Raw genomic sequence first — 20646 nt, 5'->3', positions numbered from 1 at the left:
CTCTTTTGTAGTGCTAGCTTTGCATTTTCAGTGACTTCCTACAGAAGTGCATCGCAGTGTTAGCTGGCGACGATTGCTAGCCTTGGCTATTGGGCCATTTTTTTTTTCCTCTGGCATACGTGACTTATTAATGATTATGCTCACGATAACGCAAGATTCATCCAGGTTAACATTTAAAAACAACAAACCCAAAGATTTTTGAAACTCTCTTGTATTCCTTCCTGTTCATTTGTTTTGGAATATTTGAAGTAGGAGGTGCTAAAGCAAAAGGGGATTCTGCACAGCAGAGCTTCGATGGCAGCTCATCTTGAAAGCCAAGCAATTCCTCCTGGTGTAGTAGCTGAGACTGTTAGCGTGAAGGTTTCAGCAGGATATTTAGGAGCGTGCAAAGGTGCAAAACCCAGAGGAGTGAATAAAAGACCTTGAAGTTTGGGCTATGGTGCTTTAAAAATGGAGAGGGAAGGCTGAGGAGGGACAAAACCAGGTTTAAATTACTTTGCTTGATTCCTGTCCTGAAAGAGGAGTGTCTTATGGGGAAGAATGTCGTTTAGTTTGTAAAGCGACAAGTTTAGTTTGTAAATCTAGATCATAGAAAGTTAACAGAATGTGAATCCTTGCGTATCTAAGCAAGGGCTCAAAGGCTTACTTGAGGACACTGAATTGAAGTCTGTCGTTTCAACCGGTGACTGACAGTGTTTTAAAATCTTCCTAAAAAAACCCCCATGGCAGATACTGTATCAGTCCTTGAAATATGTCCTAGTTTCCGTGGCTTTACAATCCAGTTTTCTTATTTCAAGAAACAATTCCAATTTGTCTTGCTGTGTTCGTGTTGTGCAGACAGACAAAATGGGCTGTATAAAATGTGGTCTAAATCAGAAAGTAAATGGAGCTCTTCCTTCGCTCCAGGTTAAATAACAGCCCTGGTGTTGGAAGCAACACCCGGTAAGTGAACTCTCCAAAATTTGATGGCCTCTGTCTCTCTAAAGGTAACCTGCAAGTACTTCTTTGAAGGGTTTTGTCCTTTTTTTGCTCTGATGGCATTATGAAACATAAATAAATAAATAAAACCCAAGCCCAAACCCCCTGAAGTATGAGTAATGTCAGTTGTTCCTCCTTTACTTTTCTTGCTTGTCAGCTGCAAGCTTGAAATATTTGAGTGAAGATTCTAGTTTTTATCAAAGGGTGATGCTGGTCATTAAAATTTTAACCCTATTTAGAGCATTTCAACAGAGGAATTTACATTTTCCTGGTGTTTGAGTTAATTTTCTATTCCGACCACGTTTGTGGCTGGGGATTGTGACTTGTAATGTAAAAATGGAGCCAGTGGAAAACCTGGAACCCCTGCAAATACAAAGGCATACGTTTGCTTTAGCTTCCCATGGGGATTGCTGCCCCTTTGGTTACCAGCAGACTTGTTCCCTGCCTGATAAACCTCAGCCTGACAGCAGCGTGTTTCAGCATAGGTGCTTCTCTGGATTTTTCCGAAAGGAAAAAAAAATCACTGCTCAGTATTATGTCACGTATTATTTAAAGAAAAAAATTCTAGCTACCATTTAAAGTTCTTTAGATAGCAAAAATAACTGTTGACTTAGCTTTTAGTACTCCCATCAGTTATCTGAATTTCAGTGTTTGACTGCCACCTCTATCATGCTTTTACAGGTGTATGTCAGCATTACTTTTCATATGCTGGTGATGAGAGGAGAAGAGGTTTTCCCAACAAATAAAGAAAAAGAAAGTTGTATTGTACTTTGCCTTTAAAGTTTTTTTGTTTGTTTGTGTTTTTTTTTTTTTTTTTTTTCCTGTTCAGTGCAGTATCCTTTATGCTCATATGTAAAATTTGGGTTTAGGTGATGCCCTGGTTAAGATTCTTTGAGTAAGAAGATATGCAAATACATCATGCACTACAGTTATACAGTAAAACAGTTTTATCGGCTGTAGGAAAAGAAAGGCACGTTAAAAGATGACATGGAAGAGTGACACCACAAGCCCATTAGGACTGGGCTCTGAATTACTGCATTGCTGTGAGCAGCATGGTGTTTTGGTAACAGTATTAGCATTACTGTAAGAAAGAAGAAATAAAACATACGAAAATGTAAACTTTGGATGCCACGATGTTAGCTTTTGTGGGTGAGAGCGTGCTGTTGTCTGAGCTGGGCAATAGAGTCAAGGGTGCTCACATGAGGTCTGCACGCTTGCCTGCAGCATCATTTTGGCAAGCAGTGCCCTGTTTCTGTGGGGCAGGCTCCTGGGAGACTGCGTTTAGGAGCGAAAGGGGATGTGTGCGTGAATGCGGGGAGCTGGCAGTCGGTTCCCGCCGATGGCGTAATAAGGCTGCATTAGTACATGTTTTTTGTAGGGGGTGTGTGGCATTCTAGACTTAGAAAATGGCATCGGATTGTTCTCAAACAAAATAGCTTTTTGAAGGTTGACAATGAGTGTTTAAACCACTTAACTGGGGCATGAAAAAATGTAATAAAGAACAGAGCTAAGTGTTTCTTCCCAGAGAGTGGTGCTGGCTGAGGCTCGGTGAGCAGGCATGGGTGGGTGCTGGAAGGGAGGTGAGTTTATGTGCTGGAGATGGGGGTGCTGGAGTAGGGCTGAGATCTTCAGGGCTGAGCCATCCAGCCTCTGAAGCAGTGGGAGAGTCCAGGGGGAAGTCTGCATCGTGCTCTGTGAGTACTAACTGATTTTAGTCTGTGCTGTTAGCATGGTAACACTTGTTGGGTGGGTTTTTCTCTTTTTCCCCTGTGCCAAAAAGATTTGGGTATCCGTGTTGCAGATTAAAATGCACAAACCGTCTTAATATCTCTCTTTCTGTGTCACTATTTTGCAGCCAACCGCAGAGGGCTAAACGTCCACTTGAAAATAACGCAATTTGTTTGTTGAGACCTTGAGGCATGTTTCTTTCCAAGAGCATGACAAAGGTCAGAACTTAAAAAGCATGGTGGTAGTAGGTGGGAACGGTAGCACGGTTAACATCGTGCAGTGAGCATGGAGTATTTGAGAACATGCATAATTAAGTTCCTGGTTAACCTTAATGTTGGTTAGAAGTAGCATTGTGATGTAGTCAGTTCCACAAGAAACTCGGGGAAATATTTTACTAGACAAAAGAACTGCACGAGTTATGTGACAGGGTTGTGTTAGTGTTCAGACTAAATTATTTTCTCTTGGTAATCAGATAGCATTCAATTAAAAAAAAAAAAGAACTAGACTAACCTTAAACAATGTTTGTTCTTTAAAAAAAAGTCAATATTCTTTTTCCAAGTTAATGAAGTAATTAACAGTGATTGATGACACATGTACTCAGCTATTTTATGCTGGTAGACCAGATGGGTTAGGCACAGCTAGTGACCAGTAATTTTGATTCTTTGTCAGAAGGAACAAGAAGTTCAGATGTGGGCTGTAACAGCTGAAGTACATGAATAGAAAAGGTAGATGTTTTTTTTTCCTCTGCCTTTCCCTACCTATATGTGAGGATTTGAAAAACAACCCCAGGTAAAGAATTGTGGGTTGTTCATTTTTAACAGTTGAGAAGGCTGAACTAGAGTGAAAATGGGGCTGGCAAGCTGAAGGTTTTCAGTTGTTTTCCAAAACTAATTATGTAAAGGTGTTGGTATCTTTTTTTTGGCTATATCAAGCTGTTTTGAAAGAGAAAGGAAGATATTGTGTGTGTGTGCGTGCAGAAGCAGGTGAAGAAAATAAGACTCAGTTTGAAAGCTGCGTTATTGAGCAAGTCTACAGAAAAATGGTGGCTGAATCTGTGAACTTTCTATCATGATCCAATTTTTTCCCCCTGGAGTCCGCTATGCTAGCAGCAGCCGAGGGAGAGGGTTTGCTGACTATCTTCGGTGAGCACACTGGAGACGGGTGTCAGCAACGTAGAGAGATTTCAGCGCTGCTCAAACGCTTTAATGGGACTTTAGTGATGCAATGGTAAGTTTTAAAGTGTTGGCATACATTACAAGTTGCAGAAACTTTAATTTGCACAAATTAAGGGGGATCTTAATATGTTATTGAAGTGTTGTGTTTAGATCGTGGGCATGGATGGGAAGCTTCAGCTGTCCTGGAGTTTGCATGGGAATGTTTCAGTCAGTGAGATGAGCTTGCTGCCTGCTGGTCACACAAACTCTTCCCAGCACTGAAAATGTTGTTAGGGAGATTATGATTGAAAAGAATATACCATTTTTGATTCTTGTGCTTCAGAATTATTGTAGGGTAATCTACAAGGAAGGAATGAAAAAGAGACGGACATTGCCCATAAACTCACAGTGTTCATTTGCCTTCTGTCAAGTGCTACTTTGAGCTATCTGATTTGTACTCTTTCAGATGCAGAAATACTAGGATGGAGGAAAAACATGGGCTGGGGAAAGAAGAGGGCTTCAGAAAAAGCCAAGACGGTAGATTTTTATAGGTAACTCTGCCCAATTTGTACCGACTCCTCCAAGGCTTCAGTAGCAGCTGGAACAGGCTCCCGAGGCAGACTTTTATCCTTTCTCCCTCCCACGCGGATCCATCTGTGAGACTGCTTGTTCTTGCTGCTCTTGCTGAGAAACTGGATCGAGCTCAGAAGCATCCTGCTCTTTCAGACCCTCTGCCAGAGTCTTGCTAATCAAGGAGGGCTCTGTAATCTTGCAAATCTACATATTCCCAGGTTTTACACACAGTCAGTTGCATTTCTGAGAATCTGCAGCTCTTCTACGAGCTGTGTTCCTGCTTGGCTCTAAAAAATTTTTCCAAGCTGTTGACCACTTTAAATTGGAGCTCCCACAGAGTGAGCAGGAGGTGGTATTTCCAGATTTGCTCGGGTTCCTAAAGATGATCTTTTGTTCAGAGTCTTGGATTATGCATCGGAGGATTTAGGTCCACTCATCATCCACTCGGTTGTTCCTAAAGCCTTGGGGTTTTTTTTGCTTGTGTATATATATGTGAGATACCTGCAGTGCTGCTTCATCAGCAATACTTGTCGAGGGCTAAAAATAGAGGAGATAACAGCAGATCCCCTCTTCAGCTACTGAATGGTATTGCTATGGGAATGAAATCTGTGGAAGTAGAAATAATGTTAATACTTTTGTGTACTCCTAGTAATGAAAGGGAAGGGCCACAAAAATTTCGTGGGCTTCCTGGTGTCCACCAGAAGATGTAAGATTTTTCTTTTTAGGACACGGAGGTACCTTCAGCTTTCAAAGCAGCTGTAACTGTTGATCAAGGTGGTGATTTGCAAAAGTGTCTTAGATGCTACCATGAAGGATTTTGTGCAGAATGTGCAAAAAGCGTTTTCTTCCAAGTGGCCCTTGGTTTAAAGCTCAATGAGGAAAACTTGCAGGCTTCTGCTAGCAGCAAGCTCTAATGGCATGTATGTGCTAATTTAACATTGAAATGGGTGGAAAGGTCTTGGCTTCTACTGTAATATCAGTGTCCCCTGTGCTTTTGGTTTGGGCGAGTGTCTCAGCATTTGGATTTACACAACTAAGGTGCAAGGGCTGCCACCAGAGATCAACTTGAGCAGCTGACTTTGAAGCACAACTGAAAAGGGCCTGGTAAAGGCAGCCTTACTTAAGGAATCTGCGTGCCCTGGACGTTAATAGTGGAGTGTTTTCTTTGCAATAAGCAGCAAAGGGGTATGAAACTGTACAAAACAATTTTTCTTCTTTATTTTTATTTGAGAGTTTCTGTTATGCGTGGTTATTTCTATATAGATTTGCTACCCTTGAATAGCTGTGGATTACTACTATGTTAATAAAGTAGCTCACAATTAGTTAACAGTGTCTTGTTGTTTGTGGCTGTTGTTCATTTTGTTTTCTTTTAACGTCTGATGGTGACCTCAGTGCACCTATAGCACTGCTTATATTGCAGAGGCTTGCTTAACAAGCCACTGCCTGAAATAATAGCAGGATTGCTCCAAAAGCAACTACTAGGGACTGTCTAGCAATGTATTATAGCCTTCCCTGAAGGAACTGCATAAATACAGAGTAGGTATCGGTTATTCTTGAAGTCTTAATGTACATATACTGTAATTTAACACTTAGGACAAATGCGGTTAGAGATTGAATCTTTTTGAACATTATACCATACAAAACCTGTCACAAAGTTAAAATGTTTGGTGTGAGCATATAAGCAATAAATCTTCACAGCATGCGTTTGAAAGTGGAAGTTTAAGGGAGAGGCGGAAACACAATATTTGTTCTACTCTGGGCTGTCATGTGAGAATAGCACTTGTAATGGCTGGCATTGAAATGTCAGCATTTGCTAAACAAATGTACTGTGTTTTAATTCCTTGAAGTACTGGGTAGTGCATCTGTATTTCTTAGATGGTTAGTAGATTTGAATCATCGTGTTGAGCTTTTGATTGTAAAGGTAGGTGCCTCTGGTTTTGCTACTGAGGGTATGGAAACGGCGAGTTTAGCAAAGATGGGGTGCCCTAGGAATAAGGGCTAGACTGGTCAGTCTGGATCTTACTAACTGTGACATGTAGGTACTGAGTATACTGTCAGTGAGAAGCTATTTCTGATAGCTGAGTTAGGTTGGGTTTTCTGTTTAATTATTAGTTACGCAGTTCTAACTGTAATGAAGGCTTCAGGTACTCAAACTGATTTTGCTCTCTGTTCTTCTTCCATATGTGGATACCCGAGTGCCGTGGATGTTTCCACTTGCCAGTTCACTCGAGTATTTTCTTTAACTTGTGTGCAGGTGTACTCACCACTTGTGTGGAAACGAAGTTTCGTATGTGATTTCGGTGCAATATAGAAAGTTATAAGGAGTAAACTTCATATTTTGCAAGGTGGGACTGTCACATCAGTGTAGGACGAAGCAGAGCTGAGTTTACGTTGGTCTGTAGGTGGGTTTTTGTCTTTAAAGGTACTTGGTTGCCACGTTCTCCAGCAACATCCAAGATGATGTACCTTGGGAGGTGTCTTGCAACAGGAACATGCATGTGGTGACACTTCTCTGACATACTCTCCTGTCAGCCAGTGACTTGTCTCATGGGTTTCCATGAAGCATTTGGTGTTTGTCCTCTTTTCTAAGAAGTTTGTCCGTTTGCTTTTGGAATTCAGGAAATCTTTTGTTTTCAAATGCTCCTTTGACTCACGATGCTGGAAATGCTCTCTGCTTCAGCTTGCCGTCCGAAGTATCTTTTCTGATACCTTCCCTGTGTCCACCCAACCTCTCTCCCAGAATAAGAATGGGAAAAACTTCTTGCTCTGAAAGAAGTAGATGGAAAACAGTGTGATTGATGACTTCTCTGTATCATGATTCTGCATCACTGTAATATACTTAAGCCATCTCTGTCTGGGCTGAAGACTTATCTGCTTCACCTGTACGAGGAATTTGTACCACACCTCTGATCATTTTTTTTTTTTTCTTGCCCTTCTTTTGAAACTCTTACACTGTGTACTTGGAAATGGAGGGGGAGTGTCCAGATTTGCACAAAATATTCATGATTTTGGAGAAACTGGGCTAATACGGCAGCAAATTTGGTGTTCTATTTTTATTTTCTATTACTGTCATGGTATTCTAGTTGCTTTTCTGTCCACAGCTGAGCATTAAGCTGATGGTATATTTTTACAGTGCAGCCCGATACTCCTGCAGTAAGTTTTTAGAGACAGAAACATTGTCTTCAGAGCCTTAAAAATCTTTGGGAGGACATCTGATGATGTTTGAGGCTTGCAAATATGTTTTCTGGGAGAGGTCCGTTTTGATTATTGTTGAAACTGTAGGAAAACCAGCACTTCTGGAACTGAGCAGTGCTTGTGAAACTTGGTTTCTTGAGGCAGATTCAGTAAAGCTGTATTCTGCCTGAGAAGTAAAGTGTTGGATTGGTGTCATTAAGGGTTGTGTGGGTCCTACCGCCACTGCTTTTGTCCTCTTGCAAAGTGGTGACTCTGGAGACGTGGTCCCTAGAGAGACAAATCAGCCCTGGAGACTTTCACACTGCCTCTGTTCTAAATAAAGATAAAGTAAATAATTCTGTGCTGACAGTAAATTATTATTGTTTTTAAACAGCTGTATGCCTCTTCCTTGTCTCTCCTCCTTTCATATATAGATCCTATATCGGCAGTATTTTATAAATGACCCCTGAAAAGCAAAGGCAGCTTTTTTTTTTTTTTTCCTTTGGGTAAAGTTCGGAATCTGTTGTCAAAGGAGAGATTTAATCAATAAGCTCCAACAGAAGCACTGCCTCATTAGATCTGTGAGTCTGTGTAAAGCACGTGCATGCTGTAGCGTCGGGCCGTTCACAAGCTGCATGTTATGAGTAGGAATCTAAGCAAGCATCAAAATGATGCTGTTGTCATCTTACGTGGAGCATGTGGGATTAAACTTAGTGCTGTTTGCCTGTTAATGCAGCAAAGAATCTAATACCTTGGTAGATTTTGAAAAAATAATCTTGTTATCAGTATTTAATCTGCAGTGTCAGGCAGAAGATGGGTGATAATGCTTTTTGGAAGACGGATGTTTCCATGGCTTTTGGAGACCAAACTCCATGGTGTTGGAGCGCTGCTAAAGGAGTGCCAGGATGCGGAAGGCGTTCTCTTAGCATCCCTTCTGCTATGGTCTTCACACAGCTGGCTTCCTTGTCCTACTAAAAGGCAGTGTCTTCTGCAAAGCTTTTAACGTTCAGGGCTCTGAAAGGCAGAGCAGCTTCCTCTGGACCTAGAAATAAACTTCAGAGCACAGCGGTGGGTATAGTAGGTGTCTGACTTACACCATGCTTTGATGCATTGAGTCAGCAGGCAGTCAGGTTTGTTTGACTGAGCTTTTGGAGAGATCTTGTCAGCTGGCTGTAGTGTTGCTGTCTGGGGGTGTTGATGGTATGTGTCTGAGAGGGCCCACAAATGAAGCGAGGTCATCGATAGCTGGGTATCCTGAAGCAACCAGACTGACTTGGCTTAAAACAGTCTTGAAGCTTCACCCTTAGGCCAAGATTTTTATCTTGGCTGAAGTACTGTAGCAATTTAAGCTCTGAAAAATAGAGCTTAGTAAATAAAGTTCTATCATAACTTTAATTACTGGTTACTGCACATCTATACTTGTGACTAGTAGAGAGGCACATCTGGAATGAGCTGAGAAGAGGAACATTGATACTGTCAAAACATTCATATGGTGGATCTGTGAGATTCCTGTTACTTATAATTAAAAAAAAAAAAAGCTTTCAGTAGCTGCAAAATATATGGAAATGGACTTGGAAAACTGTTGGATTACTTACGTTTCCTAGTTCATGTGCAATTCTGTCTCTTAATGGTTGGCTAGATGCCCAGTGGGGAAAAAGTGGTCTGGGAAATTATGCGGAAGGAATAGTGTAGAACAGAGGTGTGGACCTGCGTCATGTGCGTGATTTTTGGGGGGCAAGCCTGCTGATGCGGTTGGAGAGGAGGAAGGTGAGGTACCACTGCTCAGAGTTGGTAATGCGGTTTGTTTTAGAGAGCTGTTAAGCGGTTTTGTGTTCAGAGCCATACACTTTCTCCCTATACACATTATTCCTGTCTATAGGTGGTTTGTTGCCACGTGTGATGACCCAGCCTGTTGATGAATTTGCCACTGTTTTCTTCGCAGCTTGCGGAAGAAGCAATTGAAGCCTCATGAAAGCATTTAAGCAGACTCATCCCTTCCTTGACAGAAAAGACAAAAGGACTGCCTGCTGTACTGCTGAAGACCAAGCGTGTTGTGTGATGTACTCACTGGTAGGAGATGAGTAAGAGAAGAGCTAGTGACCAATAGTGCCTTTATTCTAGGGAAGGTGTGTAGTAAGGGATGGTGGTTTGTTGAGGCACAACTGAGAAACAAGGGGCTTTTGCTGAGGCTGCTGCCCCTCAGTCTGTCTCTTGCTGTATGGTGACTGCAGATGTGGAGGCTCGTTAGCAGCTGGTGATGAGGAGGTGACAGCACACTCGGGCCGTGGCTACCTTCTGAACCAGGGGTGGGATGAGGATGCAGCTGCACCAGCCCTCATGGGTTCAGGGAATGTGTGCTCTCAGGTGTACCCTGGTAGAAGTAGGCTGAAATAAATAGGCATTAATTTGTCCTTTGTGCTCCTATTCTAGAGGTTTTTTGAAAATCCAGCAGGGACCAGACTGAACAATTCTGTGGGGCAGAAAGCTTCATCATACCTGTCCTGTTTGCTACACCTGATTTAATAAGAGTGTGTGTTTTACACACCCGCTTGTTTTAGCCTACGGTTCTGCTCGTTCTTTCTGCCCTGTAGTCTGAAACGTGCGGTGCCGTCCACCGTCTTGCATGCGGATGCTGTTCGGCTGCCCTTTGCCCTGTGCCTAGGGAAAGACTCCATCCGAAGTGCCACAGTCAGTGTGCCGCTGCTTGTTTGCCAAGAAAATTCACCTAGCTGGCAGGCAATCCTGGGACTTGCTTGGAGACGGCAGGCAGGCTAAGCGAAACGCTCCTGTGGCAGCAGTTGCCCATCTCTTTTTCTGCACACTGGAGCCCAGCGAGTCTGACCTGAGCACACGTACAGCAAAGCCTGCTGTGCCCGTGATCCCGCTCTCCCCAAAAAAGGAAGGTAGGCGACTTGTCTGGCCAAAATAGTTGAAGTTACTCATGAGAGGATTGTGCTGCTATAAACAAACATGTACTCATCCCCATCCCATACGGCGTGTGTCTGGTCAGTAGTGGGCAGGCTGCCTAAGCAGCTCATCCTGGCTGTGACCCGGTCCTTGCCCGTGCCTGAAGAGCTGGCGAGCAGCGTGCCTCTGGACGATGCGTGGGGTGGACTTGCTGTTCTTACAGCCGAGATGTGCAGGCCAGAGGCAATTGCCCTTGTCCTGAAAGGAAGTGGAGCAGAAGTAAAACAAGCTCTGATTTCTTTTTTTTTTTTTTTTTTTTTTCCTCCTGTAAATGAGAGAATTTGCTTGGAAAATCCTATAGACCTCCAAATATCCTAGGCACAGGGGTAGAGACAGCATTTTGCTTCTGCTAATTTGAGAAGTAGTTCTGTGAGATAATGGCAAAATGACAAATTCGCATAAGAATTGTTGCAGATGGGGGCCTGACAACAACTCTTGACCGCTTTGGAAATGTCTAATTGGACTTCATCGAGATCAGCACGAGTGGTAACTGAAAATTAGAGTCTGGTGGTGAGATGAGGTGGGAAATGACTGGTGTCTGTATCCTGGAAAGGTCTGCTTTGTTGGTACTTTACTCAGTCTTCTAGGAGAAATGCAGGAAACATTTAAAAAAAAAATAAAAATCTCAGTGAGCTAAATCTCTAGCTTGTCCATCTGATCATGGTTATTTTGTTGTCTCTATTCTGACCAGGCACTAATATTACTAAAACATGCAGAAGCTTAATATTTTGAGGGTCTCTCATGCCTGACTGCATTTAGATAGACCTTTGGGGGAAGAAGTGGGAATAGGTAATAGGTGGTGGTGCTGTTAAATGGATTTCCTGCTACTGTTTCAATCCAGTTTGTTTGGGAAATGCATATATGTCTTTTTACTGTTCATGCTCCGTACTTTGTTCTTGTGCTGTGAAAATTAGACAGAAATCTGTTAAGTCCATTTGAAATCCTTCTTGTCTACAGTTGAGATAGCAGGTAATATTACAGCATAAGCAGTTTTTATTGGGAATAAATGATGTTAATATTTTGCTAATGCCCAGTCTAAGCTGACCAGACTCTCTTCAACAGGATGTACAAATTAATGGAACTGGAAGATCTTGAACGTTTGGGATGGCAGAGACCTGTAGGGATTAGAAATGACACTTAAGTAATTTTCTCTTGAATTTGATGCGTAACATGAAAGAGCGTTCCAGGTCTCTCAAAATGCAAGATGGGCAGAGGAACTTGGAGAGCAGTAATGTTGAGACACTTGGGCTAGAGAGAAACAGCCCATTACAGAGGTTTTTTTAATGAAATACAGCAAGGAATGCTTCTTTGTTGAACCGCATCTGCTTGGACATTATTCTGCAAACCGGGGAAGTACCGTTGTCAAGCAGGGCCCATCACATGCGACGGTGGTGATATTTAAGTCTTAGACCTGTTTTTGTCGTCTTACTGGGAAGGAACATGAATATCTGAGCATGATAAGAGCTCTTCCAAGAATAGAAGGGACTAGAAATGTAATGGCACAGATAAATTGTGGACAGATGCGCATTGTGCAAGTGGCAGCAGTAGTTACCATCATAATCTTCCCCCACCCAAGGAATATTGCTGTCTCTTTGTTGGAGGTCACCACACCCTCAGATCTGCTGGTGGAGCAGTTTGGGGTGAGCGCTCCCTGCTCTGCTTTGAGCAGAGTCAGCTGGATTCATTAGGATGGGTTAACTAGTTGGCTTCTGCCAGCAGGCTGACTTCATGTCTGAAGTGGGTTAGGGAGTGCTGGGTATAAACTGTTCTTGCTAACTAAGCTGCGAGGGCAGAAATGCCTCGTTAGGGCAGCGAGGAGCTCCGCCGGGTACCGGCTGTCTGTGAACGCGTCATCCTTGGTATCCAGGAGAGGTTATCTGTTGGGAGCCTGAATGCTGATGACTTTTTTTGGTACAAAGGAGGGAAATAACCTGTGGTTGTGAAATACTTTGCATAAAGGACACAATTTGGTTTAATCTCTTTCAGTAGCTTTAGCTGGTAGCGTGTAGCAGTGGCAGGTCTCTCTGCATATGTTAAACCAGAGCAATCTCCCTGAGATACCTTGCCTGTGAAACACAGCTATTTAGAAATACTGGATGCCACTTGGTATAATGCCAAAAAAGACCCCAACCCCCCAAAACTGAACTTCAGGACACCTTGCAGCAGATTCTTCTGGTGTAAGGATTGCTGGTTGCATCAGAGACACCATCTGTGGGGGCCTCTGAGGTGGGGGTTTCTATAAGCTAGGGTACCTACAGCTTTGATATTTATATTTTGGGGAGGCAGGGGTATGCTAGGTTTCTAACTCAGTGGGTTTTTTTTTTTCCTCTCTCCTTCCTCCCTCTAAAGTACAGCTTAAAAATAATTGGGAATGGTGGAATTTTTTCCCCTAGGGCAGTATGAAGTTGCTTCTTAAGAATCTGCTGGAGGCTTGGGTAGAGTGGGAGTGGAATTGATTGTGTGGGTTTTTTTCCTTCCTGCTCCAAGACCACTTCTTGGCACCGAGGAGTTTTTCTTTAGACTTCTTTGGGGAACAGATGCGTGAAGTACAGTTACCACTCATACATATGGCTTTTAAAATATGGAAGCTGTTGGACTGAAGTGGCTTCATATGGTGCTGTTGGAGGATCAGAATTAACATGCAAGTTTGGGTTTTTAAAGACTTGAATGTGTAGTTGAAAAGTTCTTTTTTAATTGTTTTTTTTCCCTGATGTTAAATATTAGTCTGCATTTTTATGGTTATTAATTAACATTACATCTATAACTCTGAAAATTACTCTCTCTGCAACCTTAATGCCTAAACCAGTATCCTAGTTTAATCTTTTCTCCTGTGGATAAATATGCTATATAAAGTGTAATTTAAATGGTTGTAAATCTTAACTCTCTAATGTAGACATCTCTTTCATTAATTGCAGGTTCCCATTTTGAAAGCCATTAGAAGATACTCTGCCACCCTGTTGGATTACTTCCTATACAACTCAGCATGTCACTGTGCCCTGGATTTTATAAGGTGGCCATGATTTAATCCCCACTTCCAATTTCTATGTATTGGTGAAGCATTGGAGCTCTTTAGAGCTGCTGTTACTTGCGTGGAAACTGATCCGTCTTGAATCCCTTCTCCAAAGGACTAGACATTACTAGCAATGAGCTCCCAAAGCCATCCAGGTAAGGGCAAAACCACTTTAAAACTAGTAATGGCAGCAAAACATCATGTGTTTGTTGCATGAAGAGACTTTTTATTGTGTTGAAATGAAAATCCGGTCCCTTTCCTTGTATTACTACTTTGTTTAAAACCAAGACTTTGCATGAAGGTGGAAAATTGTGTTGCTGGTACCAGAGTTACAAGGAGATCTTGCTGGTTTAGGTTTCTGATCTAATATCACTGAAAGTTGTAGGTATTTTCTGAGATGTTAACCAGATGTTTAATTTTTTAAATCTATCCTGATAAGTCTTAACGGGCTGTAGTGTACCTCTAAGGAATGGTCATGGTTCTGCTGCTGTGTCTTTATTGATACTTAAGAAAACTCTTTGACTTTTGAAGTACTTTTTAGTAGGAAAGAATAGTTTGCTATTGATCCATCTCAATGTTGTCTGGGGGATTATCCCTAATGTGTCTTGTAATTTAAGACATGATTCATCACTACAAAATTGCGCATTTCTGTCAAGAGGATCTGTAGATGCTCAGTTACCTGCTCTCTGGCTTAAAGTTGTCTCATCCATTTGTATTTAGTGAGTTTCTGGTAACTTTGTGTTAGGCAGAGCTTTGTGAGCTTGTGCTTTGGAAGAGGAATTTTAATTGTGCTCTGATATGCCTGCTTTGACTGTTTCAGTTCATGGTAGAGAAAATGACTGTTGGGAAGCAAGTAATCCAACAACGACAAGGCACGTGAAAGTGCTTATTTAACTGTGCCTTTGAGAGATTACTTTTGTGACTTCAGTTTAATCGGTTTTGGGTTAACAGTCAAATAAGACTCAAGTGTTAAAAGCCAGCGAACAGCTCCTGAGTTTTAAGGAACTGCATATTTGTGGGGGAAGAATTTTATATTTGCTTCAGAATGACTTCTGGCAGCACATTTGTGTTTCTGAGACTGGGAGCAAGAAACGCTGCAGTAAATAGGGATGCTGGAGTTTACAAGCAGCAGTGTTGAAAATCAGACCCTTGCGTAGGAACTGAAATGAGTTTAGAAGTCTCTAAAATTATCAGTATTATCAAAAAGAAAAAAATTTGGCTTCTGCTTCCATTATGTAGCAGCCTCTTAGATTTTGAAACTTGCTTCTGTTACTGTGGGGAGTTGGGGAACTGAATATATTTGTATGAGTAGAGTGCATGTAGATACTCACCTGTGACACATTTCTTGCAATGTGATGTTTTTCAAGAGATCTGTTCTTCAAATAAGTGGATAGTTATTTGAATACTTTCCTGTCTCAAATATGAGTGAGCCTGAGGAGCTAATGGCCGCCTGATTTTTCTTATTGTAGTGGGATAGGTTAAATACATACCTATATTCAAAACCCAACAAACCTAACTTGATATTACTTTACTTCTTATGGAGCAGTTCACCAAATATTTGGGACAGGGGGATTTCCTTCTTGGTTGGGCTGTTCTGTTGATGCAGGAGTGTTGGAAGCCCACTCCTGATTCGTCTTGTTTTCCTTTAATTCATCTGCTGACCCTTTTTTTTTTGTTTTGTTTTGTCTTGCCTCTTTTTACTGATTCTACTACTTTTGCGCCAGTTCTGTGCTGATGGTGTAGCAGGGAGTCACATAAGAAGGGCTGATGAAAGAAAACAAGAAGCTCCTCATGGAGGAAGTGTTTTTGTAATGCTAAAAATCAGTTTGAGCCTACCTTTGATAACAACCGTGTGTAGAGTGGCTCTTGCTGAGAAAGCTGGTCTAATCAAACCCCAGGGAAGGGGCAGCTCAGCTGGGTGGCTTTGGCCATACGTGTTTTCTTCTGTGCTGCTCTTCCTAAACAGTCTTGGCCCTTGCCACATCAGACCTTAGACTGAGGTATGGGATGGCTCAGAATTAAAGTTGTGACTACTGTATGAGTGTTTGGTAGAAATAGGGGAAAGTTTTGTCTACTCTCATAGTTAGCCCTTTCAAGTGTAAAGAAACGATTGCAGTTTTGTAATTTAGAAATACAGCTTAAACTTCCTATTGACAGTAACCATTGAAGTGGAGGATGTCATAGAAACTGAAGGCCCATCGTCAGCTGGTTCACTGGAGATTACTTAAATGGTGAAAAACTTTTGTAAAACTGAAAAAGTGGAGAAAATGATCTTGTGGTGCTATTTTTTAGAGTGGTGTTCTGCAGGTAGGCTTTGGATGAAAATATTTTCAAATAGTATTAACTGCCACAAAGTCCTACTTCTCATCAAATGCTGTTGAGAAATTCTCCCTGTGCTCTTCCTAGGCGTTGGGTTCTTGGTTTGGTTCTATTGCCAATGTTGGGTTGAAATTCTACAATGTATCACAGTGGCTTTTCCCCCCCGCCTTAAGCTGTGGTATTCTTACTGCTTGTTTCTCTTTTAGAGTCAGTTTTATAATAATTGGTAGAAATATTTTCCAAACCTTGCCAAAGATGACATCTGGACTTCTCATGTCAGTTATGATAGCTATTTTGATTATACGGCTACAGGTAATTATTACTAATGATGTGCATTGTTTAAGGGAAGGCTCTGGCTTAACTCAAGAGCCTATTAAACTTTGCTTCAGTGGATACAAGCTTTCTTCTCTAATCTTCTCCAAACCTATCACTAATGGGATGTTTTAGGAACAGTGCCATGAAATTGTTGCAGTGTAGATGAATGAAAGTAGTTTGGTGGTGGTTTCTTTTTTTTTTTGCTTTCTTTTCCCCCTTCCACTCTGCAAAGCTCTCATGTGAGAAGTGTTGGGTACTGAAGGCTCCTCGCTGAACAAGGCAAAAAAAAAAAAAAAAAGGAAAAGACTAAGCTAAGAAAAGTATGACTTTTCAATCCCCTTCATTCTTTCTCTGTCACTGCTGCTTCTTTTGTTATATTTTGGAGTAAGCTTTCTCAGAGAAAGTAAGAATACCGAGGTGGGAGAAGTGAATCCTCAAGAACTTCCAATGGGTAAATCAATCTGTCCTGAGCCCTAGACCTAGGGTAAAGACCTTGACCTTTGTTTTCTGGGCCAAAGGCTCTCTCCATAGTCTCCTACTTGAGCCTTGGGTTAAGACCAGCAGCTTTCATGAACTTAACTTGCCACAAAACTGCACATGGGTGCGATTTGTTCGTGAGGAGCGGGAGGGCTGCTGGGGTCCCTCTTGCCCCAAGCACCATCTGGTGCCCACTGCTCTGGAGGAAGGACCAGCTCCCTCGGGTGTTCATAGGTTTTGTGGATTCCCGGGCAGGAACGGGCATTGCTTTGGGTGGAACTGCTGGGCAGGATGAAGGCGGGAGCAGAAAGGGGCTGGAATTGGAGAATGGGGTGGCAGGAGGACAGGCTTTCCCTGCGGTGGTGGGAGGAGGAAGCTACGTCAACCTAGTCAAGGGAAAGCTCAGAGGCATCGCCTGCCCTTTGGCTTTTGGCAGAGGAGTCGCTGCTTCTTCCAGCGCTGGAACAAAGCTAGAAAAAAAATAAATGCTGAAGTTGTGCTATAAAAGATCAAGTTGCTGCAAAGTATAATTAAGAAAATTAGGCTAATTAAGATAACATTTAGGATTATGACAAAGCTTGGGGAGGCAAGGGAAAGTGTGTTTAGTTTCACTTCTTAACCTGTTAATGTTGCCCACAATTTAAGCTTACCTTACGTAACCCGTGGGGCTGATGCCACTTACCTTACCCAGGCTGATGGGATTGTGTGTGTGGTGTGTTTTGGTGTTTTTTTTTTCTTTTTTCCTCTCTTATTGACCTTAAATGATTTCTTGCGGTCACCTTCTACCTCCCCTCTTAATTTTTGGTGAATTGAGTTTCAGTATCGTTTCGTTCTTTAATCAGTAAAGATTGTTCTGCTGATACTAGTTATACATAAAGATTAGTTTAAAAAAACAAAACACTTAAAGTTAATCACTCAACTGATTTGTATTTGTTTAAAGTTCACTTTCCTTTGTAAAAGCTGAAAATCTCCATGTTCAATGAAGCATTTTGTTTATGAAATATTATCTTACAGGAATTAGCCAGTCTGAATGCAAATTCTATATTCTTTCTTCAGAGCTACTCTTGCGGAATTGCAAATTTTATTTACATTTTGAAATGCTGAATGTTTGATAATTAGGAATATTGAAGTTCAAGAATGAGCTGCCTATCTGATATGGAAAAATCTGCAGCAGGATCATTAAGACTGCGAGGAGATACCAGCGAAAGCAGAAAGCTTCATGATCACACAACATTGGGAAAATGAGTTAGCAAGTCATGTGCTGTGATTTGCTGGATTGATAAGTACTTTTGTGTGGTGTTTTATCTGCCGGGTGCAAGAAGCCACTCTCCTTTCGTACTCCGTGGCTCAATGAGGCATGGAAAGCCATTTCATGCAGTATGCATAACAGCTTTCACTGTTACTCTCAAACATTTTGCACCGTCCAATAAATATTTTATGTGTTCTCTTTTTAAAGATTAAGAAGTTTCTGCGGAGATGCATTTCAAACTGGCTTTAAATGACACTGACCTACTTTCTGGCAGTAATGAGTCTGTTTCTGTAAGTTATCTGGGGGCAAAAACATTCTTTCAATAAACATAAAGACGAGAGGAGGAAATTCCAGTCCTCCTTTAGCAGGGCTGGGGCACTATGATCCTTGGTGGCTGTCGTCTGGAAGAACATCTGGACATGGTGTCTCCCTGCTTCCCCCTACCTTTTTGGTGCTCCCCGTTCATTACGGCTGGGTTATTCCAGACTGGGTGTTCAGGCTCCTGTTTACAAATAAAACAATACTAATAGGGAGTGTAAGTAGAACCTTGTTATCTCTGATGCTGCCTTTTCTCTACATGGAAATACAAAGATTTCTCCAGACCTGTCCTCTTCCTGCACTGCCATGTGTGTGTGCTTCCCGGGAAGCTGATGTTTTGGGGAAAAGTTCAACTGTTTGGCAGGCTCAGCAGAGGTAACAAGAACCACTTTGAAGGGATGCTGCCACCTGTCCTTCACAGCAGTAGGGTAAGCATTGAGCGTGTGGAGTAGGAGCTCAGTAGCAAGAGCTACTGCTGTGCCTTGTGGCTGTTGCCCTGAGTGGTCTGGTCCCCCAGATTTGAGGAGGATTTTGAGGTTGATTGAGAAGTAAACTCAGCAACAAGATCTGGCAGTAAGAAGCTTTGGTTAGAAGAGCTGAAAACCTTTGAGGATGGGAACTGAGCATATGTCTGTTTACTTTCTTTCATCAGCCTATGACAGAATACCTACTCTACCTGCATTCTGATTCTTATACATGTGTAAGCTGAGCCTGTCCTGGATTTTCTCTAAGAACAACAGTATCATTCTGAGGACCTTGAAAGTTTTAAGGCTGCTACTATGAAACCTGTGAAGTTTTCACTTTCTGGAGCATCAAATACTTGAGACTTTCTGTACAAGGTTTTTATTGTATCCTCAAAAGAGAAGAATTGTTTTGTGCTTCAACTTGGGGTTCAAGTTGAAGTTCCTTCTAGGTCAGTGTCCCTGCTAAGTACATTCCTCTCATTTCTACTTTTTCTTTAAAAGCAGTTCTTGCACTTTGGAATTCTTTAAAAGCCTGTTTCTAAAGTAAGTTTTTTAGCCTGTGATGTATCCTGCAGTGCAAAGATGAGAAGCAGCTACTTATGATGAGAGGCAGAGAACTCTGAATTATTTTGAACAAGGTACAGGGTAGGAAAAGGATATAAAAAGGCTGTACTTTTAAAGTCAGATGATAATGTTTGAGAGAGTCCTTGGGACCTTGCATCTCACTTGGAAAGGAGAGAAACCTTTTTCTATACGGTTACTACATTTTTATTGTTCACTTTTGGTCAACCTCAGTTTGACCTGTATATTATCTCATGTGTACTTCCCCAAATTAAATTTGTTACTGGACCATAGCAAGGAGTATATTCTCAGCATTTATTTTAAATTATTCAGCTTGTCGTCTTCGCGCCAGGCTCTCACACTGATGAGGCTTGTTTGTGTGTCTTTGATGTGGTCAGATCAATTAGGACAGAGCTGATGCCGAAGGAACATTTCAGTCATCCCACTGAGTCTGAAAGTGATTCAAGAACAGGGGCAGAAAATCCACTTATTCTCAGATGGATGTCAGCCATACATGGCATTTTTCGTCCTGTAAGTCTAGGAATTCGACTGGCTACCTGTGCTTTAACAGGTACTGCTTACTGTCACGGCAAAAGAAAAAATATCCCCAGAAGTCTGGGTGAAGTGTGGAATACTTCTCTTGGCCAAACTCTGACGGCAGAAATATATTAGTACAAAAAACCAAGGATGATCTTATTCCTAGGTAGCACCTTTGAAATGCAACATGGCATGGATTTTAGGGTAGCTTTATATGGCTGTTTCCTAGTTTTCATGAATTTGCACTTAGGAACTTAAAAGTTGCTCAGTGGGGTTAGATCTCAAATAATTGATCTAACTAATTAACTGGTAGTGTTGCACAATTACTGAGGTAGGGTGAGTTTAACCCTCTTCAGAGTAAAACTGCAGTGACCAATTTGGTTTTTAGCCCTTGTGATGGTCTGGCCTAAAGGAGACTCTGTGGCCATCTGTGCAGTGTGTGCTGTCATCTTTTCCATTCTTACCCCTTCTCTTTTTTTTTTTTTCCCCCCAATTTCTTGAACCGTGGTGCTTGCTTTCCTTTCCCTTGTCCGTTGGTGTTTCTACAGGCTGGCTGGTGCAGGAGCCATGGCTCCAGTCAGTTCCTTGCAAGAAGAAACAGGTAAGTGAGTCTCCGTTAGCATCTTTGATGTGCTAACCAATGAGGAATGGGGCATACAATTCATTCTTCCTTGTAAGAAAACTGAAATTAGTATACCAGCAAATCTTTTAAACATTTTGTTTCTATAACCAAAATCAAAGTACTTTTGTTTAGTCAGGTACTTGGAAAATCAGATGCTTTACCTGCAGTGCCCTTGTTTGCTTTGAAATACTCAACAGCTC

General features: G+C 41.8%; 1 protein-coding gene across 12 annotated transcripts in view; it reads left to right on the top strand.

Annotated features, from left to right (window-relative positions):
- Positions 1 to 20646, top strand: part of HDAC4 (histone deacetylase 4) — a 248173-nt gene that overhangs the window by 13892 nt on the left and 213635 nt on the right. For 7 of the 12 annotated variants that reach the window (XM_054829930.1, XM_054829923.1, XM_054829931.1 and 4 more), the window contains exon 2: positions 13490 to 13739. In XM_054829930.1, coding sequence (XP_054685905.1) covers positions 13718 to 13739 — 22 coding nt within the window. In that variant the 5' untranslated portion in view covers positions 13490 to 13717. Of the gene's footprint in view, positions 1 to 9549; positions 9678 to 10198; positions 10511 to 13489; positions 13740 to 20646 lie in introns of all 12 variants that reach the window. The other 5 variants (XM_054829924.1, XM_054829928.1, XM_054829921.1 and 2 more) reach the window with 2 other exon arrangements.

Source organism: Grus americana, chromosome 6, assembly GCF_028858705.1.
Source record: "Grus americana isolate bGruAme1 chromosome 6, bGruAme1.mat, whole genome shotgun sequence".
Taxonomy (NCBI): Eukaryota; Metazoa; Chordata; class Aves; order Gruiformes; family Gruidae; genus Grus; species Grus americana.
This window is presented reverse-complemented; position numbering and strand designations above follow the sequence as displayed.